The sequence below is a fragment of the Oryctolagus cuniculus genome, chromosome 6 (genome assembly GCF_051225735.1).
Source record: "Oryctolagus cuniculus isolate XC-2025 breed Fujian yellow rabbit chromosome 6, ASM5122573v1, whole genome shotgun sequence".
In the NCBI taxonomy this organism is placed as follows: domain Eukaryota; kingdom Metazoa; phylum Chordata; class Mammalia; order Lagomorpha; family Leporidae; genus Oryctolagus; species Oryctolagus cuniculus.
The window spans coordinates 115,809,314-115,834,470 of record NC_142872.1 but is presented as its reverse complement, the minus strand read 5'-3'; the positions used below and the strand labels follow the sequence as shown (position 1 = coordinate 115,834,470).

At 38.4% G+C, this 25,157-nt stretch overlaps 1 protein-coding gene across 6 annotated transcripts in view; it reads left to right on the top strand.

Moving 5' to 3' along the window:
• The window catches only part of NBN (nibrin), a 48,831-nt gene continuing 23,674 nt past the window's right edge, over positions 1-25,157 (top strand). For 3 of the 6 annotated variants that reach the window (XM_008255716.4, XM_051844619.2, XM_008255714.4), the window contains exons 1-9: positions 1-196; positions 4,205-4,338; positions 5,375-5,523; positions 5,959-6,118; positions 9,717-9,820; positions 16,706-16,823; positions 17,415-17,608; positions 23,477-23,574; positions 24,289-24,418. In XM_008255716.4, coding sequence (XP_008253938.1) covers positions 160-196; positions 4,205-4,338; positions 5,375-5,523; positions 5,959-6,118; positions 9,717-9,820; positions 16,706-16,823; positions 17,415-17,608; positions 23,477-23,574; positions 24,289-24,418 — 1,124 coding nt within the window. In that variant the 5' untranslated portion in view covers positions 1-159. The remainder of the gene's footprint in view (positions 197-4,204; positions 4,339-5,374; positions 5,524-5,958; positions 6,119-9,716; positions 9,821-16,705; positions 16,824-17,414; positions 17,609-23,476; positions 23,575-24,288; positions 24,419-25,157) is intronic. The other 3 variants (XM_070075845.2, XM_089335501.1, XM_008255717.5) reach the window with 1 other exon arrangement.

Here is a 25,157-nt window from a genome sequence, read left to right as displayed (position 1 = left end):
GCCTCAGTCGCCTCTTCTTCCCTCCGTTTCCGAAGGGGTTAGCGCGGCTCCCGGGAGCGCGCACGTCCCAGAGCTCGTGCGGATTGCCAGGCGCTGAGGCCGTGCACGTCGGCCACGCGGCCGCCGGTCGGCTCCTGGGAGCCGAGAGGGGTCGGGTCCATGTGGAAGCTACTCCCAGCTGCGGGCTCAGCCCGAGGTAAGGGCGGAAAGGAGACGACAGGGGCCCCTTTTCTGGGGCGCGGCTCCCGGGGGAATAAGCTGTGGGAACGTTGCTTCCGGTCCGTTCTCCTAGCCTTCCGGCGCCGCCTCTTCGGGCTGCGGAAGCGGGAAGGAAAGGCGGGAGCTTGGTGTCTGGGAACCGGGCTGCACAGCGACTTTGAAACCGGCTTTATATGGCCCTGTGGCGGAGGCGTGGGGCGGCGACTGCAGACGGCCCTCCCTCGTCCACGGACCGGTTCTCGGTGTCCGGAGCCGTCCTTGGCTTAGAGACCCCGGAAGTGAGCCGTGGCCGCGTGCCTGACGCAACATCTGGGCTTTTAAGCTTTCAGGGTGACAAATAACTGATTTATCCCAGATCAGACGCTCAGACACTGAGGTGGCAACGCCCCTTTGTGAAGAAGCACGTGCAGGGGGAGGGTTACTTCCGGCTTTGTCTCAGAGGCTAAAACTAAGAAAAACAACAGAAAAAGTTTTTGAAAAAGGCAGAGGACTCTTCCATCTAGTGGTTCACTCCCCACCTGCAACACCCAGAACTGGCCAGGCTGAAGCCAGGAACTCAGGGAACCAAGCACTTGAGCCCTCATGTGCTGCCTTAGCAGCAAGCTGGATTGGGGGTGGAGCCTGGACTGAATACAGGCTCTCAGGTGGGCTGCTGGTCTCCCAGGAAGCATCCTAGGGGCTGCACCAAATGCCAACCCCACTTTCTCGTCTCCATTTCTACACTTTCTGTAATAGAAGTTGTTGATTGACTGCCTGCTGTATTGGTTGATGTAAGGGTTAGCCGGTGTGCCCAAGATTGCCTGTTGTCCTCAGGAAGTTTATACTGTGGAGAAAAGGGTCTGTGAAGAGTTTAAATATTGACTGGCTTTATAAGGGAGTATGAAGAAACACCATAAACACTGAACTTGAGCCAACGCAAAGATAGAACATAAAGGATTTAGTTTAGCTCAAGAAATGGTAACCTGAAGCTGGCTCTCAGGGTTCCTTTAGACATGTTACAGGAAAACAGACTTGAGACAAATTCAGTTTGGCACAGTGTACTGGAGAAAATTAGGATTCGTGAATCAGGCAGCACCCTGAGCAGTGGAGGTTCAGAGAACACTACCCAACAACTCAGCCAGGCAGTATGTGTAGACAGAAAGAGGAGGAGAGGTGCAGAAACAGCTTGAAGGGTTACAGCTCAGTGTTTGCTGCCTTTGGGCCAGCTGTGATGAAGCCTTTGCCTTCTGTGTACATGGTCTGATGAGTTGCTGGCCTATGATCGGCTGAGACTCAGCCATCTGTTACAGGAATATACTCCTGGGGGCAAGACATTTTGTACAGTGGGCACGCTGCCACTGGAATACCTGCTTCTCATATGGGAGGGCTTGCATTGGAGCCCTCGCTCCACTCACCATTCCAGCTTCTTGCTAATGTGCCTATGGAGAGGTAGCAGGTGGTGGCTCAGAGAGTTGGGTAACTGCCACCAATGTGGGAGATCCAGTTTCTGTTCTGGGCTCCTGGCTTTTGTGTGGCTCAGCCCTGGCTGTTGCAGGCATTTGGGGAATGAACCAACAGGTGTGTGTGTGTGTGTGTGTGTGTCCTTCTGTCTTCCAAATAGGTAAAATAAAATAAATTATTATTAAAAATACAAAATAAAAATATGCTCTTCAGTTAGTTTGCAGTCTACCACATAGGCAGGGTTAAGCATAATTTATTGTATTTTAGCCAATGGTAACTGAAAGAATATGCATGTAGCACCAGTGGCAGGCATTCTTAGTTTGGGGGTGTCTCATGAACTCTTCCAGAATCAAATAGAAGCTATACACCCAGTGAAAATATGGGTGAATGGAAACAAAATTTCCTTGAAACCCATGCTTGGTTAAGAATCTGTAATGAACATGGTACTTCTGTGACTGCTTAGAATGGAGCTCAGCACTTTCTTGGACTCCTTCCTACTTCCCCTGTCTGCCTTAAGCACCCTACCACTATTTTAATGGAATACTGTGCTCTCAGACTAAACTCCACAAGTCTGAAACATAAATGCTGTTACTGCAATAACTTGTGTTACACCATTTTTTAAAAGCTAATAACCCTTTACTGATTTAAAATACTACTAGTAACATAAAAACAAAATTCTGAAAAATAATAAACGAGCAAGGGCCAGTGCTGTGGTATAGGGTAAGGCCACCACCAGCCATGCCGACATCCCATATGGGCACCTGTTTGAATACCGGCTTCTCCATTTCCAATCCAGCTCTGTGGGCTGGGAAAGCAGTAGAAGATGGCCCAAATCCTTGGGCCCCTGCATCCGCATGGGAAACCCAGAGATCGGCCCAGCTCTGGCCATTGCAGCCATTTGGAGAGTGAACCAGCAGTTGGAAGAACTCTCTCTTTCTCTCTCTCTGCCTTCATCTCTCTGTAACTGCCTTTCATATAAATAAACAAAATCTTTAAAAATAACAGTAATAAACTAGCAGCTGATCTTGACTATCTTGCATTGTTTACTCTGGTCCAATATAATTTTTTATTTTAAGATTTATTTATTTATTTGAAGGGCAGAGAGTTAGAGAAAGAGAGCCAGAGAGACAGAATGAGATCTTCCATCTGCTGGTTCACTCTCCAAATGGCCTCAACAGCTGGAGCTGAGCCTATCCGAAGCCAGGAGCCAGGAGCTTCTTCCAGGTCTCCCTTGTAGGTGCAGGAGCCTAAGTACTTGAGCTCTCTTCAGCTGCTTTCCCAGGCACACTAGCAGGAAGCTGGCACAGAAGTAGAGCTGCTGGGGCTCGAATCCGCACCCTTATGGGCTGCCAACACTGCAGGCAGAGGTTCAACCTATGCCACAGAGCTAGTACAGAGCTAGTAGCCCTTTGACTTTTTTTTTTTTTAACATTTTCACATATTTTCCTGATGAAAATTTGTTTAAGCAAGTTTCTTTCTTTCTTTCTTTCTTTTTTTTTTTTTTTTTTTGGCAGGCAGAGTGGACAGTGAGAGAGACAGAGAGAAAGGTCTTCCTTTGCCGTTGGTTCACCCTCCAATGGCCGCCGCGGCCAGCGCTCTGCAGCCGGCGCACCGCGCTGATCCGATGGCAGGAGCCAGGAGCCAGGTACTTATCCTGGTCTCCCATGGGGTGCAGGGCCCAAGCACTTGGGCCATCCTCCACTGCACTCCCTGGCCACAGCAGAGAGCTGGCCTGGAAGAGGGGCAACCGGGACAGAACCCGGTGCCCCGACCGGGACTAGAACCCGGTGTGCCAGCGCTGCAAGGTAGAGGATTAGCTTAGTGAGCCGCGGTGCCGGCCTAAGCAAGTTTCAAACATAGTATTTTCACTTTGCTTAATAACACATTATATTAATTTGGGAAGGCACTGACTCCTTTCAGTGTTGTTTTCCCTTTAAAAGAAATGGTATAGCTTTCCATTTATTTTGATAATCTTTTGTATGCTTCAGTAAGGCTTTAATAGAAAACATGAGTTTAATTTATGAGGTTGATTAGCATTTTTGATTTTTAAAAACTGTTGTATAAGTTATACAAGTTTCATGTATTTCATATATATAGCTTGAGGAACATACTGATACTTCCCTCTCTCACCCTCCCTCCTGCCCATGCTCCGTCTCTTCCTCCTCCCTCTCACATTCCTTTTCTTAATTTTCACAAAGATCTATTTTCAGTTTGCTTACTGATTGTATAGCTAACCTTACACTTAGTGAAAGAGTTCAACAAATAGTGTGGAAAAAAAAAACAAAAAACAAAAAAACAAAAAAACCCCCTGTTTCTCAATGGAAGAGCCAAGGGCTATAAACAATCATCAAATCTCCAAATGTCTATTTCATCCCAATACATGACATTTCAGGTACTGTTAGTTACCTGGGATCAGGGAAAACATGATAGGTTGATTAACATTTAAATAGCAAAATAAATATTTAAATATTTGTTATGGTTTTATTATATATACTGTACACATACATGTATGTGTGTGTGTCTTTCATTATTTTATTTCTTTTAGGAGAACCGTACAGACTTTTGACTGGTGTTGAGTACATTGTTGGAAGGAAAAACTGTGCCATACTAATTGAAGATGATCAGTCAATCAGTCGAAATCATGCAGTGTTAATTGCTAACTTTCCTGTGACCAACCTGGTATGTTACTAATTTTATTTTGCTAGCTTGTGGTTAGGGAGTTGAAATCACAAAGTACTGTCTTGATGTGAGAGAGAGCTGTTTCAGTATTTATTTTTTGTTTTGGTGATTTAGAAACTTAGAGGAAGTAGGACATATTTATATTTATTTACTTAACAAACATGTAGTAACAAACATGTAGTGAATGTTTACTGTGTGAGAGTCCCTGGGCCCAGCCTGGGAGTGCGGCAGTGATAGACCTTCATGGCTCCTACTCTTAAAGAGGTTATGTGGCTGATGGACACAAATGTTGGATATATAATGAGCTTCCACAGTGGGAATTGATAGGTGATACTAGGGAAGATAGCTGTTGCTTCTGTCCCACAGCGCTTTTGAATGGCTTCAAATGTGTTTGTTAGCTTTAATCATTTTATGGGTGGTAAAAGTGATAAAAATATATAAATGTGCTTAGGATAATGCTGATACTAATAAGCAAGTAAACCATTATTTTGTTGAAATGGTGTGGTTGTATAGTGATAGTTAGGTTTTGTGTCATATATTTTTGGTGTAGAAAAACTTTATTATGGAAATTCTTTCAGAAAAAGTAAAATTATTAATCTACGTCAGAAACTCTAGGTTTTGATCCCTTATTCTCAGTGGACCAGTGGTTACCGTGTGCTTTTCATAATAAAAAAAATAAGGAATGAAACTGTCATGTTATATTTGAAGCAAACAGTTTCAAACCAGTAAATTCTCAGATATGTGAAATGGAAGAATTGGGAAAATCATAACTGCCTTACAGAAATAAACAAAATATGTGTTCTAAGAGACGTAATCCTGGGATTAAGAGACTTCCTTAAGGGAAAATCTTTAAGTTAATTGATGGTTGAGTGCTCATTCTCTGAAGGCACTACCATCTACAGTGGTGGCAGGGTAGCCAGCTGTCTGTTCCTTTTGTCCTATTTGAAAGTTACCAGGCTTTTCTTATGAACCTTCCTCCATGGAAATTGTATGTACTGAGCGGTAAAAGACTTTAAATTATTTGTCAAATTTGCAGAGTCAAACGGATGAAATACCTGTATTGACAATCAAAGATAATTCTAAATATGGTACCTTTGTTAATGAGGAGAAAATGCAGAATAACCTTCCCCGAACTTTGAAGACAGGAGATAGAGTCACCTTTGGAGTGTTTGAAAGTAAATTCAGGTACGGACTTTTTAAATGGTATTAAAATGGATAACTTTATTTAACACTAGTCAAATTTTAAAGGAAAGAGATTAAAGGATTATAAGAAAGCAATATAATTCCTACTTAGCGCAGTAGTCAACTCTGTGCAACATATGGTTAGTGCATTTTGTCAATAATGGGTGGTGTCAAGTGAGTGAAAGTTTGAGTAGTTCCTGTAAGTCATGATAGGAGCTACATTCGCTTGATGCCTCATAAGTTAAAATATAATGTTAATGTTCTCATTGCTTTTTCTTCATTGGGACACAAGACTTAGGGAGTAAGAATTTCATAAGTTAGAAAGTTAGTAACGTGTTAAAATTAAAATATCTGTGTATGATGTAATCTTAAAGTTTTAAAGTATTGTAAGTTGTCCTGTCTGTAACTGTGATGATATAACTTTATTCTCATTCACAGGGTAGAGTATGAGCCTTTGGTTGCATGTTCTTCTTGTTTAGATGTTTCTGGGAAAACTGCTTTAAATCAAGCTGTATTGCAACTTGGAGGACTCACTGTAAACAACTGGACAGAAGAATGCACTCACCTTGTCATGATATCAGTTAAAGTTACCATTAAAGTAGGTTGAATGCCTTGTTACTATGTTAAAATAATTTCTATGAACCTAAGCATAATCACCCACTATATACAGACTATAAAAAATTCACTTTGCTGCTATCAGAACTATTAGTGGCACATTTACATATATGTGCCCCAAGCCTTTTATTTACTATTTAGTCTTAAATGGCTTTTCAGATAACTGGTTTATTATCTGAGAAAAGCAAAAGCACAGTTAGACTTCAGATTTCAATTTGGCATTCTGAAAGATCATTATCTTTTAATCAAGTACTTCCTTACACACAGCATTTTTGTTTTCTAAGAGCTAAGTGACTTAATTCACTGCCAATCCTCAAAGTTAGCATTTCCTATATCTTCTGTAAGATTGTCTTCCTCCAGTCTCTGACACTGTCTCATAATCTCATGCTCTCTTCTTCAGGCCCTAATCACAAAGACTTTTTAAGTTCTTGTAGTTTAATATTAATTTAATATATCCTTATAGTCCTTTTTTATTTTTTTTATTTTTATTTTTTGGACGGGCAGAGTTAGACAGTGAGAGAGAGAGACAGAGAGAAAGGTCTTCCTTCCGTTGTTTCACCCCCTAAATGGCTGCCACGGCCGGCGTGCTGCACCAATCCGAAGCCAGGAGCCAGGTGCTTCCTCCTGGCCTCCCATGGAGGTGCAGGGCCCAAGCACTTGGGCCATCCTCCACTGCACTCCCGGGCCACAGCTGAGAGCTGGACTGGAAGAGGAGCAACCGGGACAGAATCCGGCGCCCCAATCGGGACTAGAACCCGGTGTGCTGACACCTCAGGTGGAGGATTAACCTAGTGAGCCGCGGCGCCGGCCTTACAGTCCTGAGATACATAGATATGTACCTTTCAAAGATGTTGACTATTCATTAAAGCAGTGATATATTTTGATATGTTTTCAGATTTTGCATCTTCATCAGATTTGGTATATCTAAAGGAAATTGAAGAATGGCATTGAGAAATGATTTCCTCTCTCTTTTTTTTAAAGATTTATTTATTTATTTGAAAGAGTTACACAGAGAGAGGAGAGGTAGAGAGAGAGAGGTCTTCCATCCGATGGTTCACTCCCCAATTGGTCGCAACAGCTGGAGCTGTGCCAATCCAAAGCTAGGAGCCAGGAGTTTCTTCCGGGTCTCCCATGTAGGTGCAGGGGCCCAAGGGCTTGGGCCATCCATTGCTTTCCGGGGCCATAGCAGAGATCTGGATTGGAAGTGGAGCAGCCGGGTCTCGAACCAGTGTCCATATGGGATGCTGGCACTTCAGGCCAGGGCATTAACCCGCTGCGCTATAGTGCAGGCTTCGATTTCCTCTCATTTTAAACAAGTTGACTATGCAAAAGATATGTTTTAGGCTGAGAGCTGTAGTGAAAAGCAGCAAATACTTGGATCTCTTTATTTGATGATGCAAAAGTCTTTTAGTATTTAAAATAATTAAATTAGAATATTAACATTAGATTGAGCCTGAAGTTAAACTTGTACCTTGGTGAAGTTACCTCTGAACAAGAATATATCCATCTTGGCAAGTTTGTGAATTTGATTTTAGAGCTTCTGCAGCATGACTAGCTTCTGGACTAATTTATGCCAATAAACTCGCATGTAGTAAATTCATAAATGAGAGTGTCCATTTACAGTAGTTATGCCCCATTATTGTTACCAGAATATTTAAGTGTTAGCATAATCTCCTTTAAAATATTAAGTTACTTAAATGGAATAGGTAATCATACATGTGCTTGGAGGGTCTGAAATAAGGTCAGAGGTGGTTTGATTTTGCCAAGTTTGTGACAGAACTGGGCACTATTCTAGTAACTGGTAAGCTAATAACCACCATTAGAGACAACAGCAGGGAGTGTGGAGCATTCTTTTTCAGTATTTCTGATCAGTTGTGTGCCAAAAAAGAAATGCGTTGTTACATTATTTTTTGGTAGACTATTCAAAAGTATAGTTAGGCTTATGAGTTTTGTTTTTGTTTTGTTTTTTTTTAGGTTATTGATTGTTACAACTAGAAGAAAACATAAAAGAGTATTTAGTTCAACTTTTATTTTTTGATGAGCAAATTGAGGCTTGAAGCAATTAATGCTTTGCCCAGAGACACATGTGTTGGAGTTTACTCAGTCCTATGTTGAATTGCACTTCACTGCTTCGTGTTGGAAGTTAGTTACCTCATTCACGTAGGAAGTTGGTATCTTTCAGACTCTATAGATACCCTAACTCTGATTGCTCCTATTTAGGCAATACTCTGTGTTATTAAAAGCATATGTATATAAACTCTGTAGTTGGATTATTTCCTAGAATATGCTAGATCTTTCTTATTTTCATTTTCATTGCCCACAATAGTATCTTCTAATCTTTTTCAAATTTTGTGGATGTATTTTTCTCCTCTTTATATATATTTACCTTCAACTTTCTTTTTTTTTTTTTTAAGATTTATTTATGTATTTGAAAGTCAGAGTTACACAGAGAGAGAAGGAGAGAGAGAAAGAGAGGTATTCCATCCACTGGTTCACTCCCCAGACGGCTGCAACAACCGGAGCAACACCAATCCAAAACCAGGAGCCAGGAGCTTCCTCCGGGTCTCCCACGTGGGTGCAGGGGCCCAAGGACTTGGGCCATCTTCTACTGCTTTCCCAGGCCACAGCAGAGAGCTGGATCAGAAGTGGAGCAGCCGGGACTCAAACCGGTGCCCATTTGGGATGCCAGCACTGCAGACACCACTATGCCACGGCGCCGGCCCCACCTTGAACTTTCACTCAGCCTAAACAGTTACTCCTTTATCTGCTTTCTTGAAAAGGCTTTATCTTTTTCAGAAAGGCAGTTAGGCTGTAAAGATCTTCTCTGTCACGTTTCTCTCTCTACCTCTCTGTTTAAAAAAAAAAAAAATCATTTTTTTATTTGAGAGGTAAAGTTACAGGCAGAGAGAGAAAGAGTCAGAGAAAAAGGTCTTCCATCTATTGGTTCACGCCCCAAATACCCGCTATAGCCAGAGTTGGGCTGATCTGAAGCCAGGAGCCAGGAGCTTTCTCTGTATCTCCCACGTGAGTACAGGGGCCGAAGCACTTGGGCCATCCTCCAATGTTTTCCCAGGTCAAATGCCGGGAGCTGGATCAGAAGTGGAGCAGCCAGGACATGAACTGGTTCCCATGTGGGACACTAGCACGCAATAGCACCGACCCAAGTTTATCTCCTAATAAGAGTTTTTATCTCTGCAACAAATATGTTAGATTTCTTCAATCCTAAAATATACTCTTAGCATTTTAATGTTTTAAAAATTGGAATACAATTTTAAGATCTTCTTAAGATCTTTTTATGTTTAAAATCTTCTTCTGTTATGTTATTCTACCTACCCAAAAGTAGTTTTTTAAATTACTGTATCAATGGCTTCTGATAATTGATTAGATTGAGGTTTGTGTAGTAACACTGAGCAATGTCCAAATATGAACTTCTATTTTATAGATTGTAACTCCTCTATGAATCTAGAAAAATGAAATAAAGCCATTATAGAAAGGTGTCCTTGTAGTTTATAACTTAAATTTTTCTTTGGAAAAAAGCTATCAAATGAATATATACATTCACATGTTTTCTTCCTTTTTAGACGATTTGTGCACTCATCTGTGGACGTCCTATTGTAAAACCAGAGTATTTTACTGAATTTCTTAAGGCAGTTCAGTCCAAGAAACAGCCTCCACAAATTGAAAGGTATAGTATATGTTTCACATTCACAAGATATCACATACAAAAGATGATAGCATTGACTTTAGGTTAATTCTCTCTTTAATAAATGTTTCAGGATGTGATAGTTGCTGTGTTATAGGTCAGTGTTGTTAATGAAAATTTTTCTGTTAGTATGTAAAGAAAGAGTATCCCAAATTCTTAATTGATTATTTCTTATGTCTGTGAAACAAATGTTAAGAGCTGATGTATTAAGAAAAACAAATGAAGGACAGTAAATGGCCCTGAGGTAGGGTAAGCATTGCTAATGTGCTAGTGCCAAGGTTGTGTGAGAGATACCCCTGGAAGTGGGTGGTGTAGCAACCCACTTCCAGAGCCACAGAATTCTGGGCCAGAATATTGATGGCACTGTGACCTTGGGAATGGAACTTGTTTCTTCTCAGCTTCTGTTACCTCATTTCAAAAACGAAATTAATACCAATACATAGCTGAGTGACTTCAGTAATTAATAATTGCATATATAAAATCCGAGCACATGGCTTGCTATCATCATAGTTGCTTGTTAAAAGAAATGCTTATTGCTGCTAATTGCAACGACATCTGGAAGATTCATAGTAACTTTGCTTTATTTTATTTTGTTAGTGCTCTGTCAGATACATGAACCACCAGACTTGGAGATCGATTTATGGGTATTGTTAATGATGCTTTAAAGCAATATAAATTAGGATTGAGAGGGTATATATTTGGACTTGTTTTTCAGATTGTATGATTAAAATGCTAGGGATTATAAAGTGATAGATGTCTTTAATCAATTATGTAGCACAAGCAGTTGTTTACTCAAAATACATGTTAGTATTTTATAGTCTATCTGGCATAATAGGTTGTATGTTTAAAAGCTTATGTTGTTTCTATGGAAAAGTTTGAAATATTTGAGATGGCTTTATAAAAATGTTATGCAAATTAAGGATTTTACTAGTAATTTTATTTTTTATTAACACATTGTAATGTTACTAATTTTAAACTATTACTATCTGTTATAAGCTATTCTACTTTTATTTTTTAAGGACTATTTATACTTGATACTATATGTCTGCTTTTATAAGTAACCCAAAAAAGAAATCAGATTTTTTCTTTGTCTATAGCTTTCATCTGAGAGGTTTGTTTTATAATCTGAATAACAGATAATGTAATATTTTAGACTCTGGAAAAAGATCCTCAGATTTTAAAACAGATGATTCTTAACTTTTTGAGTCCTAGCCCCTGTGAAAATATGAGAACACTGGTCTCTCCTCAAGAAACTTCACTTATATAAAATGAACTTGCATAATATTTTCAGATTCACATTTCCCCTGAAACCTATCCATGAACCTCTCAGTGGGTCCACAAGTTTTCTAAATAATAAGACTTGCTAGGTAGTAAACCATTGTCAATTCTAGGTTACTTGTCGGTAGGGTGGTCTGGTAAGTTTTCACTATTGGTGATATGTTTTTATGGTCTTGGCATTTTTTTTAGAATTATTTGTTGATACCTTTTCTTACTCAGATTTTCAGGTATGTTTACATTAGCCCATATTTGATAATGGGAACTGATAATCAAATTTTTAATATTATGAAATTACTAAATTTAATACTACTAAATTAAATTAAAACAATAAAAAGTGATCATTTGCTTTAGTAGATTCTGTACCTATTTAGATCCATTTTGATATGCTTGTTGAAGACTAATTTGACTTAGTACTTAATTATTAATAAAAATTACCAATTTAAAAACATAAAAGAGATATAGAATAAATTGTGGTGACTTTTGATTATATAAATATTTTATTTCTGAGAAAAAAACATGATCACTACTCTTGCATTTAAATTAAGAAACATAGTGTAATATTTTTAGCCATGACAGTCATGTTTAATACAGCTACATCTGTACTTTTGCAGTATTTCCAAGAAACAGTGTAATCCAGAGTTACAGCTTCATGTACTTGACATTATCTGCAATGTTTAATTTTCCTGAATTGTCATCAATGTGCCAGTGTAGATGAAATCAGTTTTAGAAGATTTCATTAAAAAAGAGTTCTTAATTTTGATAAACTGTATTCTGATAGAGGAAGTTCATAAAATGTTATCTTAAGTGTAAGGAAATTACCCCTTAGAAAAGAGAGGAATCTGCCTTTATTTGAATTTTTAGAATCTCTCATACTCTGAGTTGTTCTTTCAATTATTTTATGTCAAACAAGTACTGTTTTGGAAGGCACCCTTAGGAGAAGGATCCTTTATGAGTATTCTGCATTTATATACAACTTGTTGGATATACCAAGAAGGCATGGCCCTAATGGCGCTTTACACAGGCTTTTTCTTAGTTACGTTCTCACTGAGAAACCTTGAGGGACAAAGAGCAGGCTTACTTACAGCTTGTTATCAACTGGTGGGAAAAAAACAAACGAAAAAACAAAGCAAACAAACAAACAAAAAAAAACTGGTGGATTCCCAAGGTCAATGTTCCCCTCTCCTGTAACACAAACACTGTACTGTCTTAAGTCATGCCCCGTGGGGCTTGATCAGGGGCGTGACCTTTTAGTAATACCCATGCTGCTTGCTTTTTCTCATACAGGAGTCTGTGTCTTCTGCCAGCATGTGTGAAACTAGAACAAGGTTAACTTAACTAGCTGGTAATCAGATTTCAGACCCAATAGACACATTAATAAGAAACAATCTGTAAATGAACATTTAGGAAGTTTATACTTGTAGAGATTAGCATATGTAATCAATTGAAACCCTGTGCAGTGCATTCTGACACATGTAAGTAAATATTTCTCCTAGATTTAGAACCTCATATTTGCAAGTTGCGGATGCCAGTTTGTCTGACCTTTTACAGATCACCTGAAAAAGCAGTATAGTAACTGGTTTTAGAAATCCTGTACATATGCTTAGAAGACTGATGGAATAAGTAGCTGTGCAGATCCTAGTGAAATAAATAATTGTTGCTTGGAATACAGTTTCCATGGTGAGAATTACACCTGTGTTTGGAAAAATTCTGTATTTTAAAAATATTGAGGGGTCCAGTGCTGTGGTGTAAAGCTGCCAGCTGCAGTGCTGGCATCCCATATGGGCACCAGTTCGAGTCCCTTCTGCTCCACTTCTCATCAAGTTCTCTGTTATGGCCTGGGAAAGCAGTGGAATGACCCAAGTCCTTGGGCCCCTGCACCCACGTGGGAGACCTGGAAGAAGTTCCAGGGTCCTAGCTTTGGATCAGCGCAGCTTCAGCCGTTGTGGCCATTTGAAGAGAAGCAGCAGAAGGAAGATGTTCTGTCTGTCTGTCTCTCTCTCCTTTTCTCCCTGTCTCCCTCTCTGTAACACTGCCTTTCAAATAAATAAATAAATCTTTAAAAAAAAAAATCTTAGAAGCAAAATGATTTTTTGAGGATTAGATGAAGTTTATTGAAGATTAGATAAAGAATTATATACAAGCCATATAATGTGAGTGGGAAAAAGTAACTATTTCTAGATATTCATTTTATAGGAGATGTAAATAATACATGCTGGTTACTAATTAAACATTTTATTTGTAGCTCTTAAAGTTTATGTACAAACAAGTCAAGTATATTTTAATATTTTTATGAGAGAAGTGAGGATCTCTTCCCATATATGACAGCCTTGTATTGAAGCAGTCTGCCTCTAACCTAAATTTCTTCAAGGTTATTTTCATGTTTTCCAGTTTTCTTACTAGCTGTCTAATCAGGAGAGCATCAGAAACACTTTGAAACTTCTTGAAAGTAATACTCCAGAAACAGTGACTTTTAATTATCTTCACAGTTCTCACTATGCTTTCTTGTTATCAGTATGCTGTATAAGATGAAAAGGCTTATCTAGGTATATAAAGTTCTAGAATATGGTATGCATGATGTTCTAAAGTAAACCCAGCTACATTGTTCTAATCCCAGAATTTTTTTTTTTTTTTTTTTTTTTTTTTGACAGGCAGAGTTAGACAGTGAGAGAGACAGAGAGAAAGGTCTTCCTTTTTCCGTTGGTTCACCCCCAAGTGGTCGCTATGGCTGGCGCGCTGCAGCCGGTGCACTGCACTGATCTGAAGCCAGGAGCCAGGTTCTTCCTTCGGGTTTCCCATGCAGGTGCAGGGCCCAAGGACCTGGGCCATCCTCCACTGCGCTCCTGGGCCACAGCAGAGAGCTGGACTGGAAGAGGAGCAACTGGGACAGAATCTGGCACCCCAACCGGGACTAGAACCCGGGTTGCTGGCGCCACAGGCGGAGATTAGCCTAGTGAGCCACAGCACCGGCCTAACCCCAGAATTTTAATACATAAGTTTAAATTAAGGGAGTTGAGGGATGTTTATATTTTCTACTTTTATTAGCAAAATTTTAATATATATTTTGTAATGTTAACTAATTTTATTATCAAGTGTCTGTTGAATGTCTACCACAAATCAGTCAAGATACACTTGAGGATAATAATAATTAGCCAAAAAAAGTTATAGGGACTGATGGTTTGGTGGAGCAGATTAAGCTTCTGCCAGCAACACCAACATCCTATATGGGCACCACTTTGCTTCCTGGCTTCTCCACTTCAAACCCAACTCCCTGCTAATGCCCTGGGGAAAAACAGCATATGATTGCCCAAGTACTTGGGCCCATACCACCCATGTGGGAGACCTGAAAGAAGCTCTTGGCTCCTGCTTTATCCTGGCCTAGCCCTGCCCGTAGTGGTCATTTGGGGAGTGACCCAGTGGATGGATCAATGTCTGTCTTTCTCTATCCTTTCTCTATAATTCTGACTTTCAGATAAAATAAAGCCTTAAAAAATTTTTTTTAAAAGTTACAATTTCTTCCCTCTTGGTACTTAGTGGAGGAGCCAAATACTCAAAACTCTCACAAATAAAGTTAGGACTCTGGTAGATCCATTAGAGAGACCTATAGGCATATTCTTTTGGGAACCTAGTTCAGTGTAGAACAGATGCTCAAACTTTTTTGACTAAGCTTCAGTACACTGTTCTCTCGGGTGCAGTAAATTATTATCTATAGCAAAATTTAAAATGATAGATTAATACAAAGCTGTAGGTAATTTTGAAGTCATTCTAGTTTCTTTAGAAAGCAGTTAAGAATTTCACTTCTACTTAGTCATACGTATGTTAAATACTTACCATGTTTGTTTATGATTGGCTCTATAATCTTACCTTTGTGTTACATTACTATATAGACAAATTTGTAAAGTGTTTTTGTATATAGTGAAGTACTAGTTTTTTATACTAGAAGGTTAAATATTGGAGGTTTTTTTTTTTTTTGTTAAAAGAGATAAAAGAGATTTGGAGAGATACTGAAAGGTTTTCCTTTGTAAGTGTTAGAATGTCTACTAATTTTTTAGCATTCTTATTGTAGCTGTAATTTTAATTAACATTTGGAATTGTCTGATTTTTTTCTATGTATCTCTGAAAGTAAACTATATAATTTTAAAGTCAGTTATTTAGAAAAATGAGAAATAACACAGTGACTTCCATTCTATTCTGCCAATTAAGTCTACTGTGATCCCTCCTGAAAACCCGGTAATTTGAGATAACAATTTCTGGAAATCATTATTTCAGGATAGACTTAGAGCATTCGTGGAATGGATTGGAGCAAATGCATTTGTGTTTCTCATTATCAAGAAATGTTAACTATCAAGTTCAGCTTTACTTTAGGAGATACACACATTCTTATAGGTGGGCAAGGAGAAATCAAGGTAGGGGGAGGCTCAGAGTGAGGAATGTAGGGAGATTAGTTCTACAGTCGGTTGATGACCATTCAAACTGCATTATTTTTACTATATTGGTTGCTGCTCTCTGAAGATAGTTAACACGAATGTTTATTAACTGATTGTCCAGGTTGTGAATTGTCCTCTATTACCATCATATTTGGGTTAATATTTTTACTAGAAGGTAAAGAGAAAAATTAAAAGGTTGATTGGTTGTGAACAACTGTAACAAAATATCTGATTATCCAGGAAATTGAAACTGTGGACTGATGAAAGTAATAAGAATTATCTGTTGAATTTTACTTCCTATTTTTTTCTTTCTCCTCATTTCCATGGATGATTAAGATAATATTATAGCATCATATTAAAGAGCTAAAAAGGATGTTCTTTAATCTTCTTTGATGTGGGTTTAAAATTTTATGAACTTTTCTAAAGTCATCTCTTGTGATAGTGTTCACAGAACAGAACAAGAAAATTATTAACACAAGCTGGCTCCCAAGTAAATACAAGATGCTAATAGTATTTGATGTTTATAGGATGATATCTCTCATACTTAGTAATTTGCATAAACTGAGTCATGTATGCTTCATATGTGTCTGGTCATGATTGTCTGCTTTGGATAATTTATTCTGAGGAAATGAAAACCAATCCTGTTATTTTGTGTTACTATTCACCATATTCCTCAAAAATGCATTTAGATGTTTTTGGTTATTTTGTACCAGATAGAAATCTTACATAAAAAGCAAATTAGGGCCATCACTGTGGTATAGTAGGTTAAACCTCTGCCTGCAATGCCTGCATCCAATATGGGCGCTGGTTTGAGTCCTGGCTACTCCACATTGAATCTAGCTCCTTGCTAATGCACCAGGGAAAGCAGCAGAAGATGGCTCAGGTACCTGGACTCCTGTACTTATGTGGGAGACCTGGAAGAAGCTCCTGGTTCCTGGTGTGGCCTGGCACAGCCCTGGCCATTTCAGCCATCTGGGGAGTGAACCAGTGAATGGAAGATCTTTCTATCTCTCCCTGTCTCTATTTCTGCCTTTCAAATACATAAATAAATTATAATGATATTATAGAAATTATGCCTTTCTTGTATCAGAAAGTGACCCTATTTACAAATTTAATAGTAAACATACAGAGTAGCATGTAATTACAATATACTTTAATTTTACAGTTTTTACCCACCTATTGATGAGCCAGCTATTGGAAGTAAAGATATTGATCTATCAGGACGGCAGGAAAGAAAACAGATTTTCAAAGGGAAAACATTCGTATTTTTAAATGCCAAGCAGGTAATGTTAGAAACTATATTTTCCTAAATAAAACTATAAACTAAGATGTATTATTATTCTTACATTGTTAAGGTATTTGATTTTGGGATTTTGTGTAGAAGTATGAAGCCCAGGCACTAACATCTGCCTATTGATCATGTCTTGATCATGTATATAATTATCACCTTTCTTAATATCTGTTAACTGATCTATTTTATATAAATATGTAAGTGGGGAGAACAGGAAACTTTCTCCTAACTTATTCAGTTAGTAAACATCTGTTGAATGTCTTCTGTATGCCAAAATTGGGGTTCCAACGGTTTTTGTTACAGTGGAAAAATGGTGCAGGGAAGCCCATGGTTAGTACATTGTGCCAAGTGTGGTGATGATGATGATGATGTTACTGTAGACAGTGCAATGATTCCAGGGCTGCAGAGGGACCTGTTGAACTAGGGATTTTCTCAAGATGAAATCTCAAATTGTCCACTCTAGGAGAAGAACCAGTTCTTCCTTAATTCTGCTTCTGTTTTAGTTTCCAAATCAATTCTTATATAACAAATGATCTCAGAAAATTAATTGTGGCTAATAAAACACATTCTTCTCACTTTTTAGCATAAGAAATTAAGTTCTGCAGTTGTTTTTGGAGGTGGAGAAGCTAGGTTGATAACAGAAGAAAATGAAGAAAAAGATAGCTTCTTTTCAGCTCCTGGAATTTGTGTTGTTGATGTGGGAATAACAAATACACAAATCATGATTCCTGACCCTCAGAAAAAATGGATTCATTCAATTATGGATATGCTTCAGAGGTACAGTATTATTCTTTGTTAGGTAAAGAAAATGCAAGTAGAAAGTTTTATATGACATAGTTTGGTTGCACTTCATTTAACAGTGGAAAAATACTAAAATACTTCATAAAGTTCATGGGAAAATGGTGTTAAAAGATACATTTATTTGGGGGCAAAAACATTTTTAAGTCCATGTGTAGTTTTTTCATAGTATGCAGTTTCCATGAACTTTTGAAGACCTATCCTAGATACAAGAATTATTATAAAAGTTTTGTCATCTGGTTTACCTGAAAACTGACTGTGACTTGGTATGCTAGAAATATAATGTTTTATCCATGACAGTTTTAGCTCAATATTTTCTACCTCTTTTTTTATATTAATAGAACTTGTAGACTTCACCTTTCTGACTTAAAGTCATATTAAGTTTTTCTACAGTATATGACACAGTTGAGAAGGCTAAAATTCAAAGATGATTTCCTTCTGAAATTTCTTGGAGCTGAAATGTATTTGTACCTCCATGATAACTATACATTAAAATGCATATAAAATTTCTCTCTATTTTGAGACAGCGTAAAAAATAGGTCAGCTGTCTTAGAATGGTACTTGTAGTGGGGAGGGACTCTGTAAATATGCCCAATCAAGGGTTTATGTCCATAAACTATTAATTTTAGCATTATTGAAGCTAAAAAGGATTTGAGAAATTGTGGAGAATGTCCCCAGAGCATTTGGTGGAGTCCCTTAAGACAAAGGAGGATATAGGCTCCCCAGCTATATCTAGAAATGCAGATTACCTTACCTGGGAAAACCTCATGGGTCACAGAAAACTCATCCTATCTAAGGATCTATTGCAGTTATAGGTATGCTTCTTTGATTGTAGTGCATATTCTAATAGACAGCCTTTGGCTCTCCTGCCCACTGCTCCTTTACAAACACATGGCAACAGTCACCCTAAGTAAAAAGGAATTGGTGCTGCAGGTATACCCCTCATCTGCATTGTAGCAATTGTCAGCCCCTTACCTGCCCTGCCTGCCTGTTACTTCCTTGCAGTGTGTGTTCAGAAAATCTAGCTCTGCTCACTCTCTCCCCTAGTGAGGTGTGTTTTTGTTTGTTTGTTTGACAGGTAGAATCACAGACAGTGAGAGAGACACAGAGAGAAAGGTTTTCCTTCTGTTGGTTCACTCTCCTAATGGTTGCTATGGCCAGTGCTGCGCCAATCCGAAGCCAGGAGCCAGATGCTTCCTTCTGGTCTCCCATGCGAATGCAGGGGCCCAAGCACCTGGGCCATCCTCCACTGCCCTCCTGGGCTACAGCAGAGAGCTGGACTGGAAGAGGAGCAACAGGGATAGAAACCAGTGTCCATATGGGATGGCAGCGCTGCAGGTGGAGGATTAACCAATTGAGCCATGGCATTGGCCCCTCTTGTGAGGTGTTCTTACCACCTGTGATGTCAGCCTCAATCAGTCACTTCCTGCAATAAAATATCAGGCTTGCTAGTCTGTTGACTGAATTTCTGTCCACCTGGCAAGATGCATAGTTGGGGCCTTGATTACAGATATTGCCTGCAAAGTTCATTGCTAGCTTCCTATAAAAGATTGTTTTCCTGTCCCAGGAGTCCTGATGATGGAGATTACCTTTCCTCTTACGGGTTTGCTAAAATAAAAAATAAACTGCAGTCACTTGACCCATAAATATTCTACAGAGTTATATTAACTGCTTTAGAAGAGAAAATTACTATATTACTACTATAACAAAAATTTACTGTTGTTTCATTATGCTTTTTTTTTTAAGAGTGGTTATTTATTTCTTTGAGAGGTAGAGTTACAGAGAAAGGGAGAGACAGAAAGAAAGGTCTTCCATCCACTGGTTCACTTCCCAAATAGCCACAATAGCTGGAGGTGAGCTGATCTGAAGCCAGAAGCCAGGAGCTCCTTCCAGGTCTCCCACATGAGTACAGGGGCCCAAGGACTTGGGCCATCTTCATTGCTTTCCCAGACCATAAGCAGAGAGCTGGATTGGAAGAGGAGCAGCCAAGACGAGAAACAGTACCCATCTGGGATGCTGGTGCTGCAGGCAGAGGCTAAGCCTGCTATGCCACAGTACCAGTCCCTGTTTCATTATGTTTTATGCATTGGGAATATGATAGTGAGCAAGACAGTCATGGTCCCTTCCACCGTTAGAGCCTACTGTCCAGAGAGAGAGACAGAGATATATAAAGACAAGAAAGCAGATAATTATGCAGGTGCATCAAGGAGACTGAGTAACAGGGCTAGGTGGAGAAACTTATTCTAAATTATAAGGTCCCTTTCAGGCAACATTTTACCTGTGACCAGTCTTTCAAGGAGCCAGACAGAGAATGTGCCAGGCAGAAAAGCAGCAAAAGTGTTTATAATTTAAAAATTCATAATCATATGGAGAACTTAATTTTTAGAAATCGTTCTAAGAGTATAGATATGTACAAATATTTAATCTTCATGTAGCTGTAAGTATTTGCTGTTATGGCCCCATTGTGTAGATGACATAAACTGAGGCATAAAGGGATTTGAATAAAACACATATAGTGAGCAGCCAGGATATGGACCCAGGTAGTCTGGTTCTCTCGTCTGAGCTCCTCACTGCTACATGTTTCTATTTTCAGCGTATATACATACCGAGAAGAAAGAAAGTCGCTGGAGTACAAAGTTGCTCAGACTCTGGTAGTTTGATCATAAGATGACATTTGGTTCTATAGTCTTTGGCCCCTATTAGAATTTGTTTTGGGTCAGAGTAGGGTGGAGGAGTAGTGGTGGTGGACAGGGCAGTCTTATAGTTTGAAAAAGGCTGTTAGGGCTGGTGTTGTGGCACAGCAGGTTAAGCTACTGCGTACAACACCACAGCATCCCATATGGAAGTTCTTGTTCCAGTCCTGGCTGCTCTGCTTCAGATTCAGCTTCCTTCTAAAGTGCCTGGGAAGGCAGCAGAAGATGGTCTAAGTACTTGGGCCCTTGCTACCCATGTGGAAGACCGGATGGAGTTCTAGGTTCTGCTCCTGACTTTGGCCTGGTACAGACTTGGCTGTGTGACCATTTAGAGAATGAACCAGTGAATAGAAGATGGTTATTTCTCTCCCTCTCTCTCTGCCTCTCAAATAAAAGAAAATAAATAAATAAATCTTAACTGTTTCTTAAGTCATTGACCTATCAAAGGACATTTGCATTCTTTACAGTTTTTGTTAGTAAATATGCAGTTATAAACATTCATATACAGGTGAATGTAAGTTTTTATTTCTCGTGATAAATTTCCACCAGTACACATGCTAGGACATTTTGATATTTACATGTTTCTATACTCTTGTTCATTTGTAGGAGCTTTCTATATATCCTTTCTAGTAATCCTTTTTTTTTACTTAGGCACATTGCGAATTTGTTACTTTAGTTTTTATAACATAACTTTATAGCTTTTTTAAAAAGATCTATTTTTATTTATTTGAAAGGCAGAGTTACACAGAGAGGGAGAGAGACATCTTCCATCTGCTGGTTTACTCCCTAAATGTCTGCAGTGCCCAGGACTAGGCCAGGAATGCTCATGCTGAAGCTGAAGCTAGGAACTTCACTGGGTCTCTCATATGGGTGCGGGGGACCAAGGAATTGGACCATCTGCCACTGTTTTCCCAGGTGGACTAGCATGGAGCTGGATCGGAAGTGGAGCAGCTGGGAGTCCAGCTGGTGCCCATATAGGATGCCAGTGTTATAGGTGGCATCGTGATGCCAGGACGCCAACCCTGTAACTTGTGTTTTTGGTGTGTTGATAAATAAAACCCTTTAATTTTAATATATTAAGGTTGACAACTTTTTCCTTTATAGTCAGTGATTTTTGTGTATCGTGTAAGAAATTTTTTCATATATCAAAACGATAATATGATATGTTTTATTGATTTTACTAGTATTCTCTTATTTTGTTTTTGAAAGTTGTTTTTAATCTGCCTGGAATTGATTCTGTTTTATACCAAAGTTCCTTACATGTGTGGCTGTGCTTTTTTGGCTTTATTCTGTTTCATTGATTAATCTTTCTTTGTATCAGTACCACATTTACCACATTGTCTTAATTACTGGAATTTCAGTGAGCTCCTCTCTGGTGGGATAATCTTTCTTGTCTTCTTCTGAAGCATTCCAGCTATTCCCGGACTCTTAATTTTCCATATATATATAGAATCATCATCCCAAAAACCACATTGGAGTTTTTGTAAGGAATTCCGTCGAATATGCAAATCAGCTTTGGAAATAACAGTTTTTATAATTTTAGTCATTTGTATCTGTGAATGTGGTATCTCTCTCCATTTACTTAGGTCTTTTAAAATCCCTAAATATGCTTTCTGTGTGGAAATATTTAATATCTTTTATTAGATTCATTCCTAGACAGTACATATTTCTCTGATACTATTACTAATGAATGTTATTGTCTCTTTAATTACATTTTCTGGTTGTTTGCTACTAATGTATATAAATTGCCTACATTTAAATATTCATCTTGTATCCATCCATCACCTTACACTTCTCTTTCATTCTTATTAATTTTATCCTTTTTTGTAAAAATTGTATCTATCAATAATTACATTTCTGTCCTCTCTTCTAATCCTTATGTCCGTGATATCTCTTTTTTGTTTTTTTTTTTCTCCTTTTCTCTCACTTTGTTTTATACTAACTGGGACTACCAGATCAGTGTTGAATAGATGTAGTAAAAGTAGCCACATTAATCTCATTATTGATTTTAAAAGAAATGGAGCAGACATTCAGCCTAATGTTTAATTAAGATGTTGCATCCCACATCAGAGAGCCTGGATTCAGTTCCCAGCTCTGGTTCCTGATTCCATCTTCCCAGCAGTACAGATCATGGGACGCAGCAGTGATGGATCAAGTAATTGGGTTCCTGTCATAACCATGGGAGACCTGAATTGCTTTCCCAGCTAGCCAGCTTCAAACTGGCCCAGCCCCCAACACTGCACTCATTTGAGGAGTGATCCAGTAGAGGGGAGCTCTCTGTCTCTGCCACTCAAATAAATAAATAAAGACCTTTTTACAATAATATAAAAGATGCTTCTTATGTCTCCCTAATTAGTGATACAGTTTCTGTATAGCATTATTAAATTAGTATTTACAATATTTGAGGTAACCAATCTTCAGAACTAATTTACATAATATAATTTACAGTTTCAGAAAGTTAGGGTATTTAAAAACTGGTTTTTGATTGCCTGAATTATACATAGGTATATGTTATCACTTGATTGTAATGTCTAAAAAAAGCTTCAGTGTAATAGTTACAATCGCACCTGTAGTTGAACTCTCTTTAAGATTCAATTCAGTTCATAATTGTCTTTGTTTTGCAGAATCATTCATTCACATTATAGAATAACAGAAAATTGGTTTACCTTTCTATAAGGTTCTTCTAATAAGAAGATACCTTAATACATGTAATTTTGGTAAAGGAATTTGAGGTACTGTAGTTCTAATACATGTATACCTATACCTTAAATTTAGGTCTTTATACTTTTCTCCCTCCTTCCCTTCTTTCTTCTTTTTAAGTTTTACCATCATATCTTATTCATCATAGATTAGCTTATAATACTGTTTTCTCCTCATTCTGAAAACTGTAGAAAAAAATCTATATCCTTTATTCTGACCTTTTTTTAACAGATGAAGTTATCTGAGTTACTAAAAGGTGGTAGACTTGCCTAATATAACATTGCCCCAGCATTTTTATTAGTGTAAGCTAGGATCTGTGTATTTGAAATTCTATTCATACCATAAAATTATAGTATCTGTTTGGGAGGGAAATAAGGTTGATTTAGCTTGACATTATCTTAATAAAATTGTTAGTTTTAATGTAGTATCACAAAAAACTGTTTTATTCTAATAGACAAGGTCTTCGACCTATTCCTGAAGCAGAAATTGGATTGGCAGTTATTTTCATGACTACAGAGAATTATTGTGATCCTCGGGGCCAGCCCAGTTCAGGTAATTTAAAAGTAATTTTATTGATTTCTTTAGTAACTATTTTATAAATTAATGATAGGCTGTGTGTATATTATATATGTTGTACTTACCAGGGGTAACCATATTTATCATCTTTTAAAACTCATCTATTTATACATGCATACATTTATTTATTTATGCATTCAATAAGTATTTGTGGCTGCCAGATACTAAGCACTCTTCTAGGCATTGCGGACTCATTGATGAATAAAGTAAGCCAGTTCTCATATGAATTTTAATTTTTAAAGGTCAAGAATCAGGAAGTAAACAGGCAGACTAATGGTTCACTTTCGGCAGGGCCAAGTACAAAGAAAGAGGAAGGTAAAACGAGTGGTGTAAAAGTGACTGAGAGCAAGCTCTTTTACATAGGCAGTCATGGAGAGTTTCACTGAAGCATCAGCCTTGTGCGTCCTGAATGATGGGAAGAGGCAGCCTTGTGAGGATCTGTGTGACATATTGGGTTCTAGATAGAAGGGAATGATGAGTCTGGCATTTGTATGGAGGATGGATTCTTGGGGTCCAAAATGGAAGTGTGGATATAAGTAGAAAGCTCCTGTGCAGGCCCAGGTGAGAAAGAGCCTGGTGCTTTGGACCAGTGTGGTGGTAGTGGAAATGCAGTGACCAAATGTCCATTTTGTTTCCAGCAGTTATGATTCTTTTTTTAACCCCCCGCTTGTTCACTTATGTGATTTACAGGATTAAAGACAACAACTCCAGGGCCAAGCCTTTCACAGGCCTTATCGATTGATGAAAAGCTGAGGCCAAGTATCCCAGTGAACACTACAACATATGTAGCTGACACAGAATCACAGCAAGCAGATACATGGTAAGGCTTCTATGGTAATAAACTATTGTTAGTATGCTGTCAGTAGATAAATAGTGTAATCAAGAAGTACAGTTAGTGCCTTTATCATGTTATCTCTTCTGAGGTAAAGCATGGAAGAGTAGGATGGCAGGGAAAATGACATCTTAGAATAGGGATCAGTACATTTTCTCTAAGGGACCAGCAAGAAAATAATTTGGCTTTTTGACTGTTGATTTTTTGTTTTATCTACTCAGTTTGGCCATTATCGCTTGAAAGCAGCCACCATAGACAACGTAAAATTGAATCAGTGTGGCTATGTTCCAATAAAACTTTATAGAATTTATAAAAATAAGTGGCAGGCTAGGTTTGGCCTGCAGATTGTAGGTTCCCAATGCTTGTCTTATCAGGGATAGTTTTCTTCATTTCCTTCAAATGTAACTGGAAGACTGAAAAGAATTATATAACTTCATTTGACACTTGTGAAGTAGGTTTGACACATAGTGGTTTCCCTTTGTCCATAGTTTTGTGTTTTGGGTTTCAGTTACCCACAATCAACCATGATCCAAAAATATGTCATTGAAAATTCCAGAAACAAGCAATTTGTAAGTTTTAAATTTTGGTGCCATTCTCAGTGTGATGAATTTTTTTCCTTCCAACTCTACCCTATCCAAGATACATGTTATTCCTCCATCCAGGGGGTTCACACTGTTGATGCCACCCACCCATTAGTCATTCGGTAGCTATCTTGGTGTTATCAAAT